The sequence below is a fragment of the Salmo salar genome, chromosome ssa19, assembly GCF_905237065.1.
Source record: "Salmo salar chromosome ssa19, Ssal_v3.1, whole genome shotgun sequence".
Taxonomy (NCBI): domain Eukaryota; kingdom Metazoa; phylum Chordata; class Actinopteri; order Salmoniformes; family Salmonidae; genus Salmo; species Salmo salar.
Genome location: NC_059460.1, coordinates 65,314,669 through 65,338,309, shown reverse-complemented (window position 1 = coordinate 65,338,309; position 23,641 = coordinate 65,314,669). Strand labels below are relative to the sequence as shown.

Sequence of the window (23,641 nt, the reverse complement as noted above, 5' to 3'; positions counted from 1 at the left end):
AGTTTAGCATTTGGGGGTAGATGCATAAAATAAGTGCTTTCATTTTAAAATGGTAAAACGGATATGTATGAAAATATATTCAAATTAATTGTGACACTATGTACTGTTGCCTCATATGAAACATTTGATTTCAAATCCAAAATGCTGGAGTATAGAGACAAATTGAAAATGCTTCACTGTCCAAATGCATATTGTGTTGTGTATATACACATAGAGCCAGACCACAATGTCTCTTTTGGTAACACTTTAATTACAGTCTACAGGTATAAAACATTATAATACAGTTAGAAGGTATTGTAAGACATGGCATAAGCATGTATTATGTCTTATTATCATCTCATAATGATCCTGACTGAATAACTGACAGAATTTGTATAGAATTTTCAGCCAGTTTAAAATGTCCTACATAGAGAGACAACAGTAAGCACCATAAAGGCTCATACAAGTTCTAAAGTATTATACAAGTAATTATACAAGGACTTTTAATTAAGTGAAGTATTACTTTATTTTGTCATTTATTTAGCATTTTGCTTTTGTGCAGTACATTATCTTAAGTAACTCGCTGCCTTTTGTCTTTTTCATTACATAATTCTACTAACAAATATTGTCGAACATCAAATGACCAGAATCCCGTCCCACATTCAAAGCGTATGCTAACAACACTAACTTTCTCCGTAACCAACTAAGCACCATGCTTCTACCCTACGGTCTCACTCTCACCTCCCCAGTCTCGGAGAAGGGTCCCCTGCTGCTCCCTGGTGGCGACGTGGGCTATTACAAGCTGCACACCCAGGGCCCGCTGCACTCGACGGGGGACAGCAGCAAGCAGCGACTGCTGTCCTCGCTCTCCTTCATCCCCCTGATCTCCATCCACAAGGGGGCAGTGTTCAAGTGCCAGGTGTCTTATGTGGGGAAAGACAAGGTTGTGGTGGAGAGGGTGTCAGACAAGTTCACCATATTGGGTAAGGGACAGCTCTCGCACCAGGGTTGGTGTCAATTTGCTTCAATTCAGGATTTTTTTTTAAATGAAAATGGAATTGAATACATCCCTGTCTCTTTTACAGAAACACTGTCTTTTATTTTTTCTCTTCCTTCTGTCTCAGTGTACAGTGCCTTCAGAAAGTATTCATACCCCTTGACTTATTCCACATTCCACATTATAGCCTGAATTCAAAATGGATTAAATAAAATAAAAATGACACCCATCTACATACAATGCCCCATAATGACAAAGTGAAAAAAAATGTATATATTTTTGAAAATTGATTAATAGAGAAATACCTAATTTACATATTAAAATCACCTTTGGCAGTGATTACAGCTGTGAGTCTTTCTGGGTAAGTCTCTAAGAGCTTTCCACTCCCGGATTGTACAATATTTGCATATTATTATTTTTAAATTCTTCAGGCTCTCTCAAGTTGGTCATTGATCATTGCTAGAAAGCCATTTTCAAATCTTGCCATAGATTTTCAAGCTGATTTAAGTCAAAACTGTAACTAAGCCACTCAGGAACATTCAATGTTGTCTTTCTTGGTAAGCAACTCCATTATATTTGGCCTTGTGTTTTAGGTTATTGTCCTGCTGAAGTGTCTGAAGTGTCTCAGTGTCTGTTGGAAAGCACACTGAACCAGGTTTTCCTCTAGGATTTTTCCTGTGCTTAGCTCTATTCCATTTATTTTTATCCCCCCCAAAAACCCTAGTTCTTGTCGATGATAAGTATACCCATAACATGATGCAGCCACCAGCATGCTTGAAAATATGATGTTGTGTTGGATTTGCCCCAAATTAATCTTTTGTATTCAGGACATAAAGTTAATTTCTTTGGCACATTTTTTTGCAGTTTTACTTTAGTGCCTTATTGCAAATAGGATGCACGTTTTGGAATATTTTTATTCTGTACAGGCTTCATTCTTTTCCTTCAGTCATTTAAGTTGGTATTGTGGAGTAACTATAATGTTGTTGATCCATCCTCAGTTTTCTCCTATCACAGCCATTAAACTGTAACTGTTTTAATGTCACCATTGGCCTCATGGTGAAATCCCTGAGCGGTTTCCTTACTCTCCGGCAGCTAAGGTAGGAAGGACGCCTGTATCTTTGCAGTGACTGTGTGTATTGATATACCATCCAAAGTGTAATTAATAACTTCACCATGCTCAAATCTGTCTTTGAATCTGTCTTTGAAATTCACTGCTCAACTGTGGGACCTTAAAATGATCTGTATGTGTTGGGTACAGAGATGAGGTAGCCATTCAAAAATCATGCTAAACACTATTATTGTAGAGCGTGAGTCCATGCAACTTATTATGTGACTTGTTAAGCACATTTTTACTCCTCAACTTCAATTTTTTTCTAAGAAACATAATTCCACTTTGACATTATGGGGTATTGTTTGTAGGCCGGAGATTTTAAAAAAAATCTAAATTTCATACATTTTAATTTCAGATTGTAACACAAAGGTGGAAAAAATACTTTAAAATGACTTGTCCTGTCCTGTCTTACTTTTCTTCAGCTCCCCCCAAGGTCTCAGAGATTCAGCTCACAGAGGCAGGTGATGACTCCGGTAAGATGAACTCAAGTTCATTTTAAATACAAATGAAAGTACACTGCATATCTGTCACAGTATCCACAGAAAATGGTGCCCCTCCTCGGCCGGGCGGCGCTCGGCGGTCGCCGTCGCCGGTCTACTAGCTGCCACCGATCTATGTTCTGTGTTCGTTGTGTTTTGTCTGTTTAAGTCCGCACCTGTTTCCGTTTCTGTAATTAGTAGGGGGGGTATTTAGTTTCTTCCTTGTGGTTTGTGTTTTGTGCGGGATTGTTTATTCGTCAGCGGGCAGGTCTGTGAACGTTTTGTGTTTTTTGCACATTTTTCCCCAGCGGATTCTCGCTAGAGGAATGTTATATTTGCCGGGCTGCGCCCCGTGCGTATCTTTGTTTTCTCGGGGTTAACTGTGTTCCCGTGTGGTCTCTGGGCACACCCTATGCCCTTTTGTTACGCCGAGTGGTTTTTTGGGTGAAATAAATATACCGTTCTACGGCACAACTGGACAACGTCTCCTGCGTTTGACTCTGCCTTTTCCTCCTGCCTTACGGAATTGTGACAATATCAGGATTGGAGTCAATTCCATTTCAACTTGACGAATCGCGTATTTAACAGTCTTGTATAATATAGCAGACATTTTTATCCAAAACGACTTACAATACAGTCCGTGAATTTTTGTTTTGTTTTTTGATTCCTGTGGTAATTAAACACACAACCTTGGCTCTGCCAGTGCTGCACTGTTACCAACTGACCCACACAAGTCTATTCGCTGCATGTCTCTTTCCACTCTCTCCTCCAGGTGTGGTCACCCTGACCACCCAGGCCTCGTGCTTCCATCCAGACATCATCACCTTCCGTTGGTTCTGCCAGGGGGGCGAACTGAGCCCCGTGGCTTCCCAGGCCCTGTCTGCCCCACGGCCCGACACCCAGGGCTTCTTCTCGGCCATGAGCCAGTGCAAGCTGCCCCGCGCCGAGCTGGAGCACGGCGGCACCAAGGTGTGGGTGAGCGTCCATCACATCGCCCTCAAGCACCCCGTCACCCGCGAGACCCGAGGTGAGAGGAAGGTGGTGTTTGTGAGGGTTAAAGGTGTATTATTTGTTAACTTACCTTAAATATAGTTTATGGAAAAGGAGAGACTGCAATCCAAGCTTTGGTTTTATTTACCTACGAGTCCACAGACTGCTTTTAGGCTAAGGAAACAAATACATAATTTCATAATTTGGGTCAACTACCCCTTTAAGGGAGGAGGGGCAGGAGTATTGACATATTTAGTGTCTTTTTCCACAGAAGTTTCATAAATGTAACATAAATAGGTGTGAGGAATGACCAATGTTCCCTCTAAACTGTTGCGCAGCTCCCTTGGACTGCCACCCAGAAATAGACCTATCAGCCCACAGAGGGGAAGCATGAGATTGCAATTCACTCAACTTTCTAGAGCTGTGGTCACTAGGCATTCCTAGTCAATCTGCGAACATTCCTGTAAAAAAAAAAAAAAATACGATAAAACCTTGTGTTCCTATTTTCTTTTTTTTTTCTCTCGGGCTGTTGGTGGTAGGTGCACCCAATTCAGCTGCACTGCAGCACCGGGTAGGTGAGCTGTTGCCATTTTGAACCATTTCATTTGTCTGAAGGTATGAACTCTACCTTCCCAGCAGGCCCAGAGAGCAAATCAACTGCACTACAGGCCTACCGCTGACCAATCGGATGGCTCAGATGACCTGTCTGCAGTAAGGTAGCAGGCATAAAAGAAAGCTACAGCAAAGTTGATACTGTGAGATTTCAAATCATTTAAAACCATGACTAGAGAGACTGTCAACGAATACAGCAAAGAGATGCAGTTTTTAATTGGAATTCAACACTTTTATAAGCCATAAAATGCGCTTTCTTCCTATTTCCTCTCAGCGCTACAACAAGTACTGCAGCAGTAACATGCTGACCACACCCACGAGCATTGCAAAATAAATGTACACATGCATGTTATTCAATCATTTCATCCAAACTGCTAGCGCGCATTTTGATTTTGTCCATTCACACCAGACGCGATCAGGACATGCAGGTTGAAATATCAAAACGAACTCTGAACCAAATATATTAATTTGTTGACATACATGGCAATTTAGCTAGCAAGCTTGCTGTTGCTAGCTAATTTGTCCTGGGATGTAAACATTGGGTTCTTATTTTACCTGAAATGCACAAGGTCCTCTACTCTGACAATTAATTCACAGGTGAAAGGGTAAACCAAGTTTGTTTCTAGTAATCTCTCCTCCTTCAGTCGTCTTCTTCTTTGGATTTTTTTATGGCGGTTGGCAATCAACTTTAAGGTGCATTACCGCTAGTAACTGGACTGGAGTGTGGACCTCAGTTCATCTGTCAATCACCCACGTGGGTATATGCTCCTAAAAACCAATAAGGAGATGGGAGAGGCAGGACTTGAAGCGCGTAAGCTTCACAAGTTCTATTTTAGCACCTGGCTATGCAGATGCTCGTTTACACACGCAAGCAGTTTGGATTAAATGATTGAATAACATGTATGTGTACATACATTTTCCAATGCTCGCAAACGTAATGCGAGCATTGTGGTCAGTTACACGTTTCGACCTTTCCCCAAATTAATATAAACTCAGCAAAAAAAGAAACGTTCCTTTTTCAGGACCCTATCTTTCAAAGATAATTAGCAAAAATCCAAATAACTTCACAGATCTTCATTGTAAAATCTTCACTGTTTCCCATGCTTGTTCAATGAACAATAAACAATTAATGAACATGCACCTGTGGAACAGTCGTTAAGACACTAACAGCTTAGACGGTAGACAATTAAGGTCACATTTATGAAAGTTTAGGACACTAAAGAGGCCTTTTTACTGACTCTGAAAAACACCAAAAGAAAAATGCCCAGGGTCCCTGCTCATCTGAGTGAACATGCCTTAGGCATGCTGCAAGGAGGCATGAGGACTGCAGATGTGGCCAGGGCAATACATTTCAATGTCCGTACTGTGAGACGCTTAAGACAATGCTACAGGGAGACAGGATGGACAGCTGATCGTCCTCGCAGTGGCAGATCGCGTGTAACAACACCTGCACAGGATCGGTACATCCGAACATCACACCTGCGGGACAGGTACAGGATGGCAACAACAACTGCCCGAGATACACCAGGAACGCACAATCCCTCCATCAGTGCTCAGACTGTCTGCAGTAGGCTGAGAGAGGCTGGACTGAGTGAGGGCTTGTAGGCCTGTTGTAAGGCAGGTCCTCACCAGACATCACCAGCAACGTCGCCTATGGGCACAAACCCACCGTCGCTGGACCAGACAGGACTGGCAAAAAGTGCTCTTCACTGACGAATCGCAGTTTTGTCTCACCAGGCGTGATGGTCAGATTCGCATTTATCGTCAAAGGAATGAGTGTTACACCGAGGCCAGCACTCTGGAGCGGGATTGATTTGAAGGTGGAGGATCCGTCATGGTCTGGGGCAGTGTGTCACAGCATCATCGGACTGAGCTTGTTGTCATTACAGGCAATCTCAACGCTGTGCGTTACAGGGAAGACATCCTCCTCCCTCATGTGGTACCCTTCCTGCAGGCTCATCCTGACATGACCCTCCAGCATGACAATGCCACCAGCCATACTACTCGTTCAGTGTTCTGCCATGGCCAGCGAAGAGCCCGGATCTCAATTCCATTGAGCATGTCTGGGACCTGTTGGATTTAGGGCTAGGGCCAGGGCCATTCCCCCCAGAAATGTCCAGGAACTTGCAGGTGCCTTGGTGGAAGAGTGGGGTAACATCTCACAGCAAGAACTGGAAAATCTGTTGCAGTCCATGAGGAGGAGATGCACTGCAGTACGTAATGCAACTGGTGGCCACACCAGATACTGACTGCTACTTTTGATTTTGACCCCCCCCCCCTTTGTTTAGGGAAGTATTATTCAATTTCTGTTAGTCACATGTCTGTGGAACTTATTCAGTTTATGTATCAGTTGTTGAATCTTGTTATGTTAATACAAATATTTACACATGTTAAGTTTGCTGAAAATAAACGCAGTTGACAGTGAGAGGACGTTTCCTTTTTTGGTGAGTTTAGTTAGTTCAGAGTTTGTTTTGATAATTCAACCTACGTGTCCTGATCGCATCTTGTGTGGAGGGACAAAATCAACATGCATGCTGTGGTGGAAAAAGTACTCAATTTTCATACTTGAGTAAAAGTAAAGATGCCTTAATAGAAAATGACTCAAGTGAAAGTTACCCAGTAAATAAATAAAAATAAAAAGCTAATTTTTTAAATGTATGCTCACTCAGCTGTGCTTCACAAGTAATACAACAACGGATCTATTACCGGTGTGATCATATACAGTGCATTCGGAAAGTATTCAGAACCCTTGACTATTTCCAAATTTTGGATTCTGAAATGTATAAAATAAGCAATTTTCCTCATCAATCTACACACAATACCTAATAATGACAAAGCGAAAACAGGTTTTTAGAAATGTTTGCAAATTTATTACAAATAGAAAACAGAAATACCTTACTTATATAAGTATTCAGACCCTTTGCTATGAGACTCGAAATTGAGCTCAGGTGCATCCTGTTTCCATTGATCATCCTTGAGATGTTTCTACAACTTGATTGGAGTGTACCTGTGGTAAATTCAATTGATTGGACATGATTTGGAAAGGCACACACCTCTCTATAAAAGGTCCCACAGTTGACAGTGCACATCAGATCAAAAACCAAGCCATGAGGTCAAAGGAATTGTCTGTAGAGCTCCAAGACAGAATTGTGTCGAGGCACATATTTGGGGAAGGCTACCAAAAAATGTCTGCAGCAATAAAGGTCCCCAAGAACACAGTGGCCTCCAGCATTTTTAAATGGAAGAAGTTGGGAACCACCAAGAATCTTCCTAGAGCTAGTGATAATGCACCTTCCTGAGCAATCAGGGGAGAAGGGCCTTGGTCAGGGAGGTGGCCAAGAACCCGATGGTCACTCTTAGAGAGATCCTGAGTTCCTCTGTGGAGATGGGAGAACCTTCCAGAAGGACAACCTTCTCTGCAGCACTCCACCAATCAGGCCTTTTATGGTAAAGTGGCCAGACGGAAGCCACTGCTCAGTAAAAGGCACATTGCCAAAAGGCACCTAAAGGACTCTCAGACCATGAGAAACAAGATTCTCTGGTCTGATGAAACTCTTTGGCCTGAATGCCAAGAGTCACATCTGGAGGAAACCTGGCACCATCCCTACGGTTAAGCATGGTGGTGGCAGCATCATGCTGTTGGGATGTTTTTCAGCGGCAGGGACTGGGAGACTAGTCAGGATTGAGAGAAAAATGAATGGAGCATAGTACAGAGAGATCCTTTATGAAAACCTGCTCCAGAGCGCTCAGGACCTCAGACTGGGATGAAGGTTCACCTTCCAAAAGGACAGCAACCCTAAGCACACAGCCAAGAAAACACAGAAGTGGCTTCGGGATAAGTCTCTGAATGTCCTTGAACCCGATCAAACATCTCTGGAGAGACCTGAAAATAGCTGTGTACAGACACTCCCCATCCAACCTGACAGAGCTTGAGAGAATCTGCAGAGAAGAATGGGAGAAACTCCCCAAATACAGGTGTGCCAAGCTTGTAGCATCAAATCCAAGAAGACTCAAGGCTGTAATCGCTGCCAAAGGTGCATTTTATTTGACCTCATTTAGCTAGGCAAGTCAGTTATTTACAATGACGACCTACCAAAAGGCAAAAGGCCTCCTGCAGGGACGGGGGCTGGGATTAAAAATAATAATTTAATCAAAATATAGGACAAAACACACATCACAACGAGAGACAACACAAAACTACATAAAGAGATACCTAAGATGTCAATATAGAATGGCAGCAACACATGACAACACAGTATGATAGCAACACAACATGAAAACAACATGGCAGCAACACAACATGGCAGCACTTAACATGGTAGCAGCACAAATCATGGTACAAACATTATTGGGCACAGACAACAGCACAAAGGGCAAGAAGGAAGAGACAACAATACATCACGCAAAGCAGCCACAACTGTCAGTAAGAGTGTCCATGATTGAGTCTTTGAATGAAGAGATAAAACTGTCAAGTTTGAGTGTTTGCTGCAGCTCGTTCCAGTCGCTAGTTGCAGCGAACTGAAAAGACGAGCGACCCAGGGATGTGTGTGCTTTGGGAACCTTTTAACAGAATGTGACTGGCAGAACGGGTGTTGTATGTGGAGGATGAGGGCTGCAGTAGATATGTCAGATAGTGGGGAGTGAGTCCTAAGAGGGTTTTGAAAATAAGCATCAACCAGTGGGTCTTGCGACGGGTATACAGAGATGACCAGTTTACAGAAGAGTATGGAGTGCAGTGATGTGTCCTATAAGGAGCATTGGTGGCAAATCTTATGGCCGAATGGTAAAGAACATCTAGCCGTTCGAGAGCACCTTTACCTGCTGATCTATAAATTACGACTCCGTAATCTAGCATGGGTAGGATGGTCATCTGAATCAGGATTCGTTTGGCAGCTTGGGTGAAAGAGGAGCAATTACGATAGAGGAAACCAAGTCTAGATTTATCTTTAGCCTGCTGCTTTGATATGTGCTGAGAGAAGGACAGTGTACCATCTAGCCATACTCCCAAGTACTTGTATGAGGTGACTACCTCAAGCTTTAAACCCTCAGAGGTAGTAATCACACCTGTATAATGAGGAATTAAGACCAGTCTGAATGAGTGCTGCGTGACCTTTGTTTTGGAGGTGTTCAGAACAAGGTTAAGGGCAGAGAAAGCTTGTTGGACACTAAGAAAGCTTTGTTGTGGAGAATTTAACACAAAATCCGGGGAGGGCCAGCTGAGTATAAGACTGTATCATCTGCATATAAACGGATGAGAGAGAGCTTACTACTGGCTGAGCTATGTTGTTGATGTAAATTGAGAAGAGCGTGGGGCCTAGGATCGAGCCTTGGGGTACACCCTTGGTGACAGGCAGTGGCTGAGACAGCAGATGTTCTGACATTATACACTGCACTCTTTGAGAAAGGTAGTTAGCAAACCAGGCCAAAGACCCCTCAGAGACACCAATACTCCTTAGCCAGCCCACAATAATGGAATGGTCTACCGCGGGTATTCCCAAACTGGGGAATGCTGTCGGGGGTACGCCAAATAAAAATGTGATTCACATTTAAAAAAAATATATATTATATTTTCCAATGGGGCTATACATTTGGGTGAGGTTTCTTTCTCGCCTGAGTAGCCTCGTTTCACTGCTAAAAATAACATTTTAACCACCTTGTCACGTCCTGACCAGTATAAGGGTTATTTGTTATTGTAGTTTGGTCAGGACGTGGCAGAGGGTATTTTGTTTATGTGGTTCGGGGTGGTGATTTATGTAGTAGGGTGTTTGATTTATTATTTCCGGGTTTTGGTCTATGTTCTATGTTTTGTATTTCTATGTTCTTTCTGGTTTGTTGTATTTAATGTTTAGGTTGATGTGGGGTTGGACTCTCAATTGGAGGCAGGTGCTTTCTCGTTGCCTCTGATTGAGAGTCCTATATATGGGTAATTGTTTGGTTTGGTGTTGTGGGAGATTGTTTCTTGTTTTGCCTGTGTGAGCCTTACAAGACTGTTTTGTTGTTTGTGTGTTCTTTGTTTTGTTGTTTTTGGTGGTCTCTTCATTTAAAATAAATGATAAGATGAGCATCCACATTCCTGCTGCGTTTTGGTCCTCCATTCCAGACGACAACCGTTACACACCTAGTGTTCAGCGAAAAAAAACACAATGTGAAATACAGGTAGCCTAGTCAAATAATTAACATCCAATCACATTAACCGTTACACTCTCGCGGGAATTCCACTAACGGTCCGTATATAGCTAAACGTAGCTTCTGCTCATTCCGTTTGTCGAAAATGGATAAATGGTTAAAAAGAAGTAAGGCCCGCGTCCATAGAGACACATACCAGCTCTACTGGTAGTATTGCTACTACCAGCAGTACTACAACTGCACCTGTTGACGACACAAGTTGTTCTGCTTCCACGAGCACATCCAATACTAGCATCAGTAATTCTACATTTGTTGTCAGCCTAGCTAGCATAGACACTGACAGTTGTGAATCTGATGCAGCCAAAGAGCTACTACCCCCTTACCCGGGAAAGCACCAAACAACAGACAGGGACGTTGGACCATCGAAGAGGTGCAAATGTTATTAGAACTACATTGATTTGGGGATCACTTATATTGGGAGTAGTGCCTTTCCTCAGCCAGAGTGTGTTATATGTGCAAAAGTACTATCTCACAACTCGATGAAACCTTCACTCTTGCGCAGACATTTAGAAATAAAACATGCCAATTTGAAAAATAAGCCACAGGAGTTGTTTGAGCGAGAATTAAGACTACTTTCGAGTAGTAAGACATGTGTAAAAGCAACAGATACCATTAATAAGAAGGGCTAGATGCGTTTTGTATGATGAGCTACCGAGTGGCTAGGACTGGCAAGACTCATACTATTGCGGAGGTCTTAATTCTTCCTACTGCCGTGGATATGGCTGGGACAATGCTGGGGGAAAAGGCCCAAAAAACTATACAGACAATATCTTCATCAAACAACACTGTTTCATGACGCATCAGTGACATGGCAGGAGATGTTTTGAAACAATTACTTGTGTATTTTCTGCACTATGGAATGAAATGGGCAGCGACCATGTAACGCTTTTACAACATACAGAAGTGCGCTGGTTATCAAGAGGCAAAGTATTGACACTTTTTTTTAAATTGAGAGATGAGCTTAAAGTTTTCTTTACTGACCATCCTTTTCACTTGTCTGACTGCTTGCATGATGACGGGTTTCTCACACGACTGGCCTATCTAGGTGATGTTTTTTCTCACCTGAATGTTCTGAATCTAGGTTTACAGGGACTCTCCGCAACTACAGTTGAAGCCAGAAGTTTACATACACTTAGGTTGGAGTCATTAAAACTAATTTTTCAACCACTCCACAAATGTCTTGTTTACAAACTACAGTTTTGGCAAGTCGGTTAGAACATCTACTTTGTGCATGACACAAGTCATTTTTCCAACAATTGTTTACAGACAGATTATTTCACTTATAATTCACTGTATCACAATTCTAGTGGGTCAGAAGTTCACATACACTATGTTGACTGTGCCTTTAAACAGCTTGGAAAATTCCAGAAAATGATGTCATGGATTTAGAAGCTTCTGATAGGCTAATTTACATAATTTGAGTCAACTGGAGGTGTACCTGTGGATGTATTTCAAGGCCTACCTTCAAACTCAGTGCCTCTTTGCTTGACATCATGGGAAAATGAAAAGAAATCAGCCGAGACCTCAGAAGAAAATCCACCTCCACTCTGGTTCATCCTTGGGTGCAATTTCCAAATGCCTGAAGGTACCATGTTCATCTATACAAATAGTACGCAAGTATAAACACAATGGGACCACGCAGCCGTCATACCGCTTAGGAAGGAGACGCGTTCTGTATCATAGAGATGAACGTACTTTGGTGCGAAAAGTGCAAATCAATCCCAGAACAACAGCAAAGGACCTTGTGAAGATGCTGGAGGAAACAGGCACAAAAGTATCTATATCCACAGTAAAACGAGTCCTATATCGACATTAATCTTAAAGGCCGCTCTGCAAGGAATAAGCCACTGCTCCTAAACCGCCATAAAAAAGCTGGACTACGGTTTGCAACTGCACATGGGGACAAAGATCGTACTTTTTGGAGAAATGTCAGATGAAATGTCCGATGGAAACAAAAATAGAACTGTTTGGTCATAATGACCATGGTTATGTTTGGAGGAAAAAGGGTTGAGTCTTGCAAGCCGAAGAACACCATCCCAACCGTGAAGCACAGGGGTGGCAGCATCATGTTGTGGGGGTGCTTTGCTGCAGGAGGGACTGGTGCACTTCACAAAATAGAGCAGAAATCAGTGAAACAGATATCAGAGCACAAGTCAAAATTGGGGCTAGTAACAGTAGATGGCCCAGGGTGTACATGCACATTTCCAGATATCATCAACAGTAATACAATCAAGGCACGGCAGAGGACAGGGAGAGCTCTGCAGTGCTGATTTATGACATTTGAATGTGCATTAGATGGAAACAAGATCATATTATACAGCAATTTCATCAGGCAACATGTATACAAAGCCGGCGAGAGGTGGTTAGAATAGGATGGGAGGCCAAGAGTTTGTGTAACCAATAGAGAGTCAGAGTCCCGAGTGTGGGAACAAACAGTCTGTCCCACGGTTGGGTAAACAAGAAAGTTCATAGTCAACAAAGCATGCAGGAGTCATGAGGCAAATAGCAAAATGCACAAGAGAAGAAATATAACGACTTGGGGCTAGCCATTGTAAGTTCAGAGTCACCCTAACAGTGCCTGTGTGTTGGAGGCGAGAGAAAGCTCGGGAGAGAGGGTGGAGTGTGGTGGGGGTACCTGTACCAGACAGGGGGAGACAGGCCAGGGCAGACTGTGAACAGATCGCCAGGTGGAATCCAAGCAGCAGTGCAGCAGGCAACGGGAGTAGGTGTCACACCCACTTGGGAGAAGCTTTTTTCTGGAGGCAGATTTCTTGTAGAAAATGCCATTAGATGGTCTCTGAACGGCAGGAGGGGGCTTCAAGGCCTCTGGATTTGGGTGGGGTAGCCTGCCATTTGTCGGGCTCAAAGGCCCTCTCACTTCACACGTCAGTGCTAATTGAAATTGTATCTGGTCTGTCTGGTCTGTCTCAGTTCCAGGTTAGATGGTAGCTTGGTAGTATTAATCCTTCCAGGTAATTTTGTCCAAACTTAGGTTGTAGGTTTGAAGTTTTGATCTGGAGTGAAGGTTATGCTGTGGAGGGTAGTGTCCTGTATATGTCCCTACCAAAAACCAAAGTTGATCTAACTCCAAATCTATCTTTTTGTAAAAAACATGTTGAAAAACGTGAGAGCTCACATGCAGCTGTTTCTCTCTCCCTCTCCGAAAATTGGATAATGTTGCATCGGCTTACGTTTTTTGAGTCATGTAAAAAAAAAAATCTGATCTTGGCTTGCATTTTGACTCAAAGTGATCTTGACTCAGAAAAGGTTGGTGAACACTGTTCTAGAGTGTTTCCTGTTAACACTATCAACGTTTCCCTATACTGTGACAATTGGGATCGAATCAGTGCAATTTTAGCCACTTTCAATGCAACATACCGAAACAAAACGAACTACGCAAGAGGTTTTGTTGTCGGCAGAACGCATCGGAGTAGGATTCTATTGCATTGATACACTACTCAGCCCAGACAAGTTTACACAGACCGGTGGCATAAACAATCAAAGCTGCAGTAGGCAGCTAGACCATACAAATAGACCATTTCCATATGTGACTCATCACCTGGATTCGGTCTTATGTAGCAACATTTGAATTTCTGTTTTTTACATTGGATAAAAGTAGAGACTCAGAGCTACAAAATGGTATATCATACACTGCATTTGAGGAAACAATGGGAAAGTAATTCTGCTTTGAAAGTTGATCAACTTGTAAACTCACTTTTGAGAGAACCGTCTTTCAATGTTTTGGTACTACTATTGGAGAGGCCTTTGTCAAAATAAATTTTATTGGTCACTACAAATGGTTAGTAGATGTTAATGCGAGTGTAGCAAAATGCTTGTGCTTCTAGTTCCGACAGTGCAGTAATATCTAACAAGTAATCTAACAAATTCACAACAACTACCTTATACACACAAATATAAAGGGATGAATAAGAATATGTACATATAAATATATGGATGAGCGATGGCCGTGCGGCATAGGCAAGATGCAGTAGATGGTATAGAATACAGTATAATCATATGAGATGAGTAATGTAGGCTATGTAGACATTATTAAAGTGCCATTATTTAAAGTGACTAGTGATACCTTTTATTAAATCCATTTATAAAAATAGATTTAAAAAAAGAAATATTTCACCTTTATTTTTTATTTATTTTATTTCACCTTTATTTAACCAGGTAGGCAAGTTGAGAACAAGTTCTCATTTACAATTGCGACCTGGCCAAGATAAAGCAAAGCAGTTCGACAACATACAACAACACAGAGTTACACATGGAGTAAAACAAACATACAGTCAATCATACAGTAGAAAAATAAGTCTATATACAATATGAGCAAATGAGGTGAGATAAGGGAGGTAAAGGCAAAAAAAGGCCATGGTGGCAAAGTAAATACAATATAGCAAGTAAAAACACTGGAATGGTAGATTTGTAGCAGAAGAAAGTGCAAAGTAGAAATAGAAATAATGGGGTGCAAAGGAGCAAAATAAATACAATAAATAAATAAATACAGTAGGGGAAGGGGTAGTTGTTTGGGCTAAATTATAGATGGGCTATGTACAGGTGCAGTGATCTGTGAGCTGCTCTGACAGCTGGTGCTTAAAGCTAGTGAGGGAGATAAGTGTTTCTAGTTTCAGAGATTTTTGTAGTTCATTCCAGTCATTGGCAGCAGAGAACTGGAAGGAGAGACGGCCAAAGGAGGAATTGGCTTTTAACCAGGTAGGCTAGTTGAGAACAAGTTCTCACTTACAACTTCGACCTGGCCAAGATAAAGCAAAGAATTTCGACACATACAACAACATAGAGTTACACATGGAATAAACAAACATACAGTCAATAATACAGTAGAATTTTTTTTTAAAGTCTATATACAGTGTGTGCAAATGAGGTAAGGCAATAAATAGGCCATGGTGGCGAATTAATTACCATATAGCAATTAAACACTGGAATGGTAGATGTGCAGAAGATGAATGTGCAAGTAGAGATACTAGGGTGCAAAGGAGCAAGCTAAATAAATAAATACAGAATGGGGATGAGGTAGTTGGATGGGCTATTTACAGATGGGCTATGCACAGGTGCAGTGATCTGACAGCTGGTGCTTAAAGCTCGTGAGGGAGATATGAGTCTCCAGCTTCAGGGATTTTTGCAGTTCGTTCCAGTCATTGGCAGCAAATAACTGGAAGGAAAGGCGGCCAAAGGAGGAATTAGCTTTGGGGGTGACCAGTGAGATATACCTGCTGGAGCGTGTGCTACTGGTGGGTGCTGCTATGGTGACCAGTGAGCTGAAATAAGGTGGGGCTTAACTTCTCTAGGGCCAGTGGGACAATTTCGTCCCACCTACGTAACAGCCAGTGGAATCCCGTGGCGCGTTATTCAAATACCTTAGAAATGCTATTACTTCAATTTCTCAAACATATGACTATTTTACACCATTTTAAAGACAAGACTCTCGTTAATCTAACCACACTGTCCGATTTCAAAAAGGCTTTACAACGAAAGCAAAACATTAGATTATGTCAGCAGAGTACCCAGCCAGAAATAATTAGACACCCATTTTTCAAGCTAGCATATAATGTCACATAAACCCAAACCACAGCTAAATGCAGCACTAACCTTTGATGATCTTCATCAGATGACAATCTTAGGACATTATGTTATACAATACATGCATGTTTTGTTCAATCAAGTTCATATTTATATCAAAAACCAGCTTTTTACATTAGCATGTGACGTTCAGAACTAGCATACCCCCGCAAACTTCCGGTGAATTTACTAAATTACTCACGATAAACGTTCACAAAAAACATAACAATTATTTTAAGAATTATAGATACAGAACTCCTCTATGCACTCGCTATGTCCGATTTTAAAATAGCTTTTCGGTGAAAGCACATTTTGCAATATTCTAAGTAGATAGCCCGGCATCACAGGGCTAGCTATTTAGACACCCACCAAGTTTAGCCCTCACCAAAGTCAGATTTACTATAAGAAAAATGTTATTACCTTTGCTGTTCTTCGTCAGAATGCACTCCCAGGACTTCTACTTCAATAACAAATGTTGGTTTGGTTCAAAATAATCCATAGTTATATCCAAATAGCGGCGTTTTGTTCGTGCGTTCAAGACACTATCCGAAAGGGTAAAGAAGGGTGACGCACCCGACGCGTTTCGTGACAAAAAAATTCTAAATATTCCATTACCGTACTTCGAAGCATGTAAACCGCTGTTTAAAATCAATTTTTATGCCATTTTTCTCGTAAAAAAGCGATAATATTCCGACCGGGAATCTGTGTTTTAGTACAAAGAGAGAGAAAATAAAAACATGGGGTCGCCTCGTGCACGCACCTCAGTCTCATTGTCCTCTGAATGACCACTTACCAAAGGCGCTAATGTTTTTCAGCCAGGGGCTGGAATTACATCATTCAGCTTTTTCCCGGGTTCTGAGAGCCTATGGGAGCCGTAGGAAGTGTCACGTTACAGCAAAGATCCTCAGTTTTCAATAAAGAGAGTCAAGAAGAACAAGAACTTGTCAGACAGGCCACTTCCTGTAAGGAATCTTCTCAGGTTTTTGCCTGCCATATGAGTTCTGTTATACTCACAGACACCATTCAAACAGTTTTAGAAACTTTAGGGTGTTTTCTATCCAAAGCCAATAATTATATGCATATTCTAGTTTCTGGGCAGTAGTAATAACCAGATTAAATCGGGTACATTTTTTATCCGGCCGTGTAAATACTGCCCCCTAGCCCTAACAGGTTAACCTAGCAAAGACTTGTAGATGAGCTGGAGCCAGTGGGTTTGGCGACGAGTATGAAGCGAGGGCCAGCCAACGAGAGTGTACAGGTCGCAGTGTTGGGTAGTATATGGTGCTTTGGTGACAAAACGGATGGCACTGTGATAGACTGCATCCAGTTTGTAGAGTGTTGGAGGCTATTTTGTAAATGACATCGCCAAAGATGAGGATCGGTAGGATAGTCAGTTTTACAAGGATATGTTTGGCAGCATGAGTGAAGGATGCTTTGTTGCGAAATACGAATCCGATTCTAGATTTCATTTTGGATTAGAGATTCTGAAGGAGAGTTTACAGTCTAACCAGACACCTAGGTATTTGTAGTTGTCCACATATTCTAAGTCACAACCGTCCAGAGTAGTGATGCTGACATATGGGCAGGTGCGGGCAACGATCAGTTGAAGAGCATGCATTTAGTTTTATTTGCATTTAAGAGCAGTTGGAGGCCATGGAAGGAGAGTTGTATGGTATTGAAGCTCGTCTGGAGGTTAGTTAACACAGTGTCCAAAGAAGGGCCAGAGGTATACAGAATGGTGTCGTCGACGTAGAGGTGAATCAGAGAATCACCAGCAGCAAGAGCGACATCATTGATGTATACAGAGAAGAGAGTCGGCCCGAGAATTTAACCCTGTGGCACCCCCATAGAGACTGCCAGAGGTCTGGACAACAGGCCCTCCGATTTGACACACTGAACTCTATCAGAGAAGGTATTGGTGAACCAGGCGAGGCAATCATTTGAGAAACCAATGCTGTTGAGTCTGCCAATAAGAATGTGGTGATTGACAGAGTCGAAAGCCTTGGCCAGGTCGATGAATACGGCTGCACAGTAATGTCTCTTATCGATGGCGGTTATGATATCGTTTAGGACCTTGAGCGTGGCTGAGGTGCACCCATGACCAGCTCTGAAACCAGATTGAATAGCAGAGAAGGTACGGTGGGATTCGAAATGGTCGGTGATCTGTTTGTTAAGTTGGCTTTCGAAGGCCTTAGAAAGGCTGGGTAAGATAGACATAGGTCTGTAACAGTTTGGGTCTAGAGTGTCTCCCCCTTTGAAGAGGGGGATGACCACGGCAGCTTTCCAATCTTTGGGAATCTCAGACGATACGAAAGAGAGGTTGAACAGGCTAGTAATAGGGGTTGCAACAATTTCGGCAGATAATTTTAGAAAGATAGGGTCCAGATTGTCTAGCCCGGCTGATATGTAGGGGTCCAGATTTAGCAGCTCTTTCAGAACATCAGCTATCTGGATTTGGGTGAAGGAGAAATGGGGGGGCTTGGGCGAGTTGCTGTGGGGGGTGCAGGGCTGTTGACCGGGGAAGGGGTAGCCAGGTGGAAGGCATAGACAGCCATGGAAAAATGCTTATTGAAATTCTCAATTACAGTGGATTTATCGGTGGTGACAGTGGTTCCTATCCTCGGTACAGTGGGCAGCTGGGATGAGGTGCTCTTATTCTTCATGGACTTTACAGTGTCCCAGAACTTTTTGGAGTTTGTGCTACAGGATGCAAATTTCTGCTTGAAAAACCTAGCCTTAGCTTTCCTAACTGCCTGTGTATATTGGTTCCTAACTTCCCTGAAAAGTTGCATATCACGGGGCTATTCGATGCTAATGCAGAACACCACAGGATGTTTTTGTGCTGGTCAAGGGCAGTCAGGTCTAGAGACAAACAAGAGCAATATCTGTTCCTGGTTCAAATTTTTTTGAAAGTGGCACGTTTATTTAAGATGGTGAGGAAGGCACTTTTAAAGAATCACCAGGCATCCTCTACTGACGGGATGAGGTCAATATCCTTCCAGGATACCCGGGCCAGGTCGATTAGAAAGGCCTGCTCGCTGAAGTGTTTTAGGGAGTGTTTGACAGTGATGAGGGGTGGTCGTTTGACCGCAGACACATTACGGATGCAGGCAATGAGGCAGTGATCGCTGAGATCTTGATTGAAAACAGCAGAGGTGTATTTGGAGGGCAAGTTGGTTAGGATGATATCTATGAGGGTGCCCGTGTTTACGAATTTGGGGTTGTACCTGGTGGGTTCATTGATAATTTGTGTGAGATTGACGGCATCAAGCTTAGATTGTAGGATTGCCGGGGTGTTAAGCATGTCCCAGTTTAGGTCTCCTAGCAGCACGAGCTTTGAAGATAGATGGGGGGCAATCAATTCACATATGGTGTCCAGGGCACAGCTGGGGGCAGAGGGTGGTCTATAGCAAGTGGCAATGGTGAGAGACTTGTTTCTGGAAAGGTGGATTTTTAGAAGTAGAAGCTCGAATTGTTTCGTTACAGACCTGGATAGTATGACAGAACTTTGCAGGCTATCTCTGCAGTAGATTACAACTCCGCCCCCCTTTGGCATTTCTATCTTGTCGGAAAATGTTATAGTTAGGTATGGAAATTTCAGGGTTTTTGGTGGTCTTCCTAAGCCAGGATTCAGACATGGCTAGGACATCCGGGTTGGCAGAGTGTGCTAAAGCAGTGAATAAAACAAACTTAGGGAGGAGGCTTCTAATGTTAAAATGCATGAAACCAAGGCTTTTACTGTTATTGAAGTCAACAAATGAGAGCACCTGGGGAATAGGAGTGGAGCTAGGCACTGCAGGGCCTGGATTAACCTCTGTCACCAGAGGAACAGAGGAGGAGTAGAATAAGGGTACGGCTAAAGGCAATAACAATTGGTTGTCTAGTACGTTTGGAACAGAGTGTAAAAGGAGCAGGTTTCTGGGTGCGATAGAATAGATTCAAGGCATAATGTACAGACAAAGATATGGTAGGATGTGAATACAGTGGAGGTAAACCTAGGCATTGAGTGATGGTGAGAGAGATATTGTCTCTAGAAACATCATTTAAACCAGGTGATGTCACCGCGTGTGTGGGGGGTGGAACTAAAGGGTTGGCTAAGGCATATTGAGCGGGACTGGAGGCTATACAGTGAAATAAGACAATCACTAACCAGAACAGCAATGGACAAGACATATTGACATTAGGTAGAGGCATGCGTAGCCGAGTGATCATAGGGGCCCAGTGAGTAGTGAATCTGGCTGGAGACACGGCGATTCAGACAGCTAAGTTGCTGAGGCTAGCAAGCTAGCAGAAGGGCCTTAAAGGGACGTCGCGACGGAAGATGTCTGTTAAAGCCTCCTCGTGTGGAGCTTCTTCATCAGTTGTGATGGATTAGTAGGGTTCCGTGTGGTAAAGGGGTCCAGTCCAATTGGCAAAATAGGTATAGTGGCCCAAAAATTCAGCTAACAGTCCGATATGCTCTAGACAGCTAGCGGGCCGCAGCTAGCAGGCTTGCAGATGGGCATTCAGTTGACATCGCGACGGAGGGGCCAGTTGAATAACCCCCTCGGGCAGATTACGTGGGTAGTCCAGTCGTGAAGGATCGGCGGGGCTTTGTACCGGCAGTAAAAGGGGTCAAGGTATAGGTATTGTAGCCCAGGAGTGGCTGATAGGCCCCTTCAGCTAGTCGGGAGATGGGCCTAGCATGGGCTAGCTCCAGGCTAATTGGTGCTTGCTTCGGGACAGAGACGTTAGCTGCAATCCGAGTGTCTACTCCTGGCTATCTAGCTGCGACGATCCAGGTGAAAAGCTTCAGAGCTTGCGGTAGGAATCGGGGATATAGAGAGAAAATAGGTCCAGTATGCTCTGGTTTGAATCGCATTGTGCAAACTGGCGAGGGTTTTCCGAGCTAAACGTTAGCTGATGACCGCTAGCAGTGGTTAGCTGACTACTAGCAAGTTAGCTGGTTAGTTAGCTGGCTAGCTGCTGTTGGGGGTTCCGATTCAGAAGTAAAGAAAAATACTTTAGAAAAAAGCAGATACACACCACATTGGGTGAGGCGGGTTGCAGGAGAGTATTTTGATGTTGAGGTTTAGAAAAATCTAAAAAGATATGCGAAGAAAAAATATATAAAAGATATATACATGGGACACGACAAATATGTCTGACTGCTACGCCATCTTGGTTATAATGTATTAAAGTGCCAAAAGATTTGAGTCTGTATGTTGGCAGCAGCCACTCTGTTAGTGATGGCTGTTTAACAGTATTGAGCCTTGAGATAGAAGCTGTTTTTCAGTCTCTCGGTCCCAGCTTTGATGCACCTGTACTGACCTCGCCTTCTGTATGATAGCGGGGTGAACAGGCAGTGGCTCGGGTGGTTGTTGTCCTTGATGATCTTTTTGGCCTTCCTATGACATCGGGTGCTGTAGGTGTCCTGGAAGGCAGGTAGTTTGCCCCCGGTGATACGTTGTGCAGACCGCACTATCCTATGGAGATCCTTGCGGTTGTGGGCGGAGCAGTTTCCGTACCAGGCGGTGATACAGCCTGACAGGATGCTCTCGATTGTGCATCTGTAAAAGTTTGAAGGTTTTAGGTGACAAGCCACATTTCTTCAGCTGTTGCACCTTCTTCACCACGCTGCCTGTGTGGGTGGACCATTTCAGTTTGTCCGTGATGTGTATGCCGAGGAACTTAAAACGTTCCACCTTCTCCACTACTGTCCCGTTGATGTGGATGGGGGGTGCTCCCTCTGCTGTTAAATGAAGTCCATGATCATCTCCTTTGTTTTGTTGACGTTGAGTGAGAGGTTATTTTCCTGACACCACACTCCGAGGGCCCTCACCTCCTCTCTGTAGGCCATCTTGTTGTTGTTGATAATCAAGCCTACCACTGTAGTGTCGTCTGCAAACTTGATGATTGAGTTGGAGGCGTGCTTGGCCAGGGAGTACAGGAGAGGGCTGAGAACGCACCCTTGTGGGGCCCCAGTGTTGAGGATCAGCGGGGTGGAGATGTTGTTTCCTACCCACACCACCTAGGGGAGGCCTGTCAGAAAGTCCAGGACTCAGTTGCACAGGGCGGGGTCGAGACCCAGGGTAATGATGAGTTTGGAGGGTACTATGGTGTTAAATGCTGAGCTGTAGTCAATGAACAGCATTCTTACATGGGTATTCCTCTTCTCCAGGCGGGATAGGGCAGTGTGCAGTGTTATGGCGATTGCGTCGTCTGTGGACCTATTGGGGCGATAAGCAAATTGGATTGGGTCTAGGGTATCAGGTAGGGTGGAGGTGATATGATCCTTGACTAGTCTCTCATAGCACTTCGTGATGACAGAAGTGAGTGCTATGGGGTGATAGTCATTTAGTTCCGTTACTTTAGCTTTCTTGTGAACAGGAACAATGGTGGCCATCTTGAAGCATGTGGACAGAGCAGACTGGGATATATTGAATATGTCCGTAAACACACCAGCCAGCTGGAGGGCGCATGCTCTAAGGACACTGCTAGGGATGCCGTCTGGGCCGGCAGCCTTGCGAGGGTTAACATGTTTAAATATTTTACTCACGTTGGCCACGGTAAAGGAGAGCCCACAGGCTTTGGTAGCGGGCTGTGTTGGTGGCACTGTATTGTCCTCAAAGCGAGAAAATAAGTTGTTTAATTTGTCTGGGAGCAAGACCTCGATGTCCACGACAGGGCTGGTTTTCTTTTTGTAATCCGGGATTGACTGTAGACCCTGCCACATACAGTTGAAGTCGGAAGTTTACATACACCTTAGCCAAATACATTTAAACTCAGTTTTTCACAATTCCTTTACATTTAATCTGAGTAAAAATTCCCTGTCTTAGGTCAGTTAGGATCACCACTTTATTTTAAGAATGTGAAATGTCAGAATATTAGTAGAGAGAATGATTTATTTCAGCTTTTATTTCTTTCATCACATTCCCAGTGGGTCAGAAGTTTACATACACTCAATTAGTGTTTGGTAGCATTGCCTTTAAAATTGTTTAACTTGGGTCAAACGTTTCTGGTAGCCTTCCACAAGCTTCCCACAGTAAGTTGGGTGAATTTTGGCCCATTCCTCCTGACAGAGCTGGTGTAACTGAGTCAGGTTTGTAGGCCTCTGAGCTCGCACACACTTTTTCAGTTCTGCCCACAAATGTTCTATAGAATTGAGATCAGGGCTTTGTGATGGCCACTCCAATACCTTGACTTTGTTGTCCTTAAGCCATTTTTCCACAGCTTTGGAAGTATGTTTGGGGTCATTGTCCATTTGAAAGACCCATTTGTGACCAAGCTTTAACTTCCTGACTGATGTCTTGAGATGTTGCTTCAATATATCCACATCATTTTCCTTACCTCATGAAGCCATCTATTATGTGAAGTGCACCAGTCCCTCCTGCAGCAAAACACCCCCACAACATGATGCTGCGCCCCCGTGTTTCACGGTTGGGATGGTGTTTTTCGGCTTGCAAGTCTACCCCTTTTTCCTCCAAACATAACGATGGTCATTATGGGCAAACAGTTCTATTTTTGTTTCATCAGACCAGAGGACATTTCTTCAGAAAGTACGATCTTTGTCCCCATGTGCAGTTGCAAGCCGCAGTCTGGCTTTTTTATGGCAGTTTTGGAGCAGTGGCTTCTTCCTTGCTGAGTGGCCTTTTCAGGTTATGCCGATATAGGACCCGTTTTACTGTGGATATAGATACTTTTGTACCTGTTTCCTCCAGCATCTTC

General features: G+C 43.3%; 1 protein-coding gene across 7 annotated transcripts in view; it reads left to right on the top strand.

Moving 5' to 3' along the window:
- The window catches only part of si:ch211-180a12.2 (uncharacterized), a 67,486-nt gene that overhangs the window by 26,928 nt on the left and 16,917 nt on the right, over positions 1 to 23,641 (top strand). For 5 of the 7 annotated variants that reach the window (XM_014159295.2, XM_014159294.2, XM_014159293.2 and 2 more), the window contains 3 exons: positions 627 to 962; positions 2,510 to 2,560; positions 3,339 to 3,593. In XM_014159295.2, the coding sequence (XP_014014770.2) occupies positions 627 to 962; positions 2,510 to 2,560; positions 3,339 to 3,593 (642 nt within the window). The remainder of the gene's footprint in view (positions 1 to 626; positions 963 to 2,509; positions 2,561 to 3,338; positions 3,594 to 23,641) is intronic. The other 2 variants (XM_014159296.2, XM_014159292.2) reach the window with 1 other exon arrangement.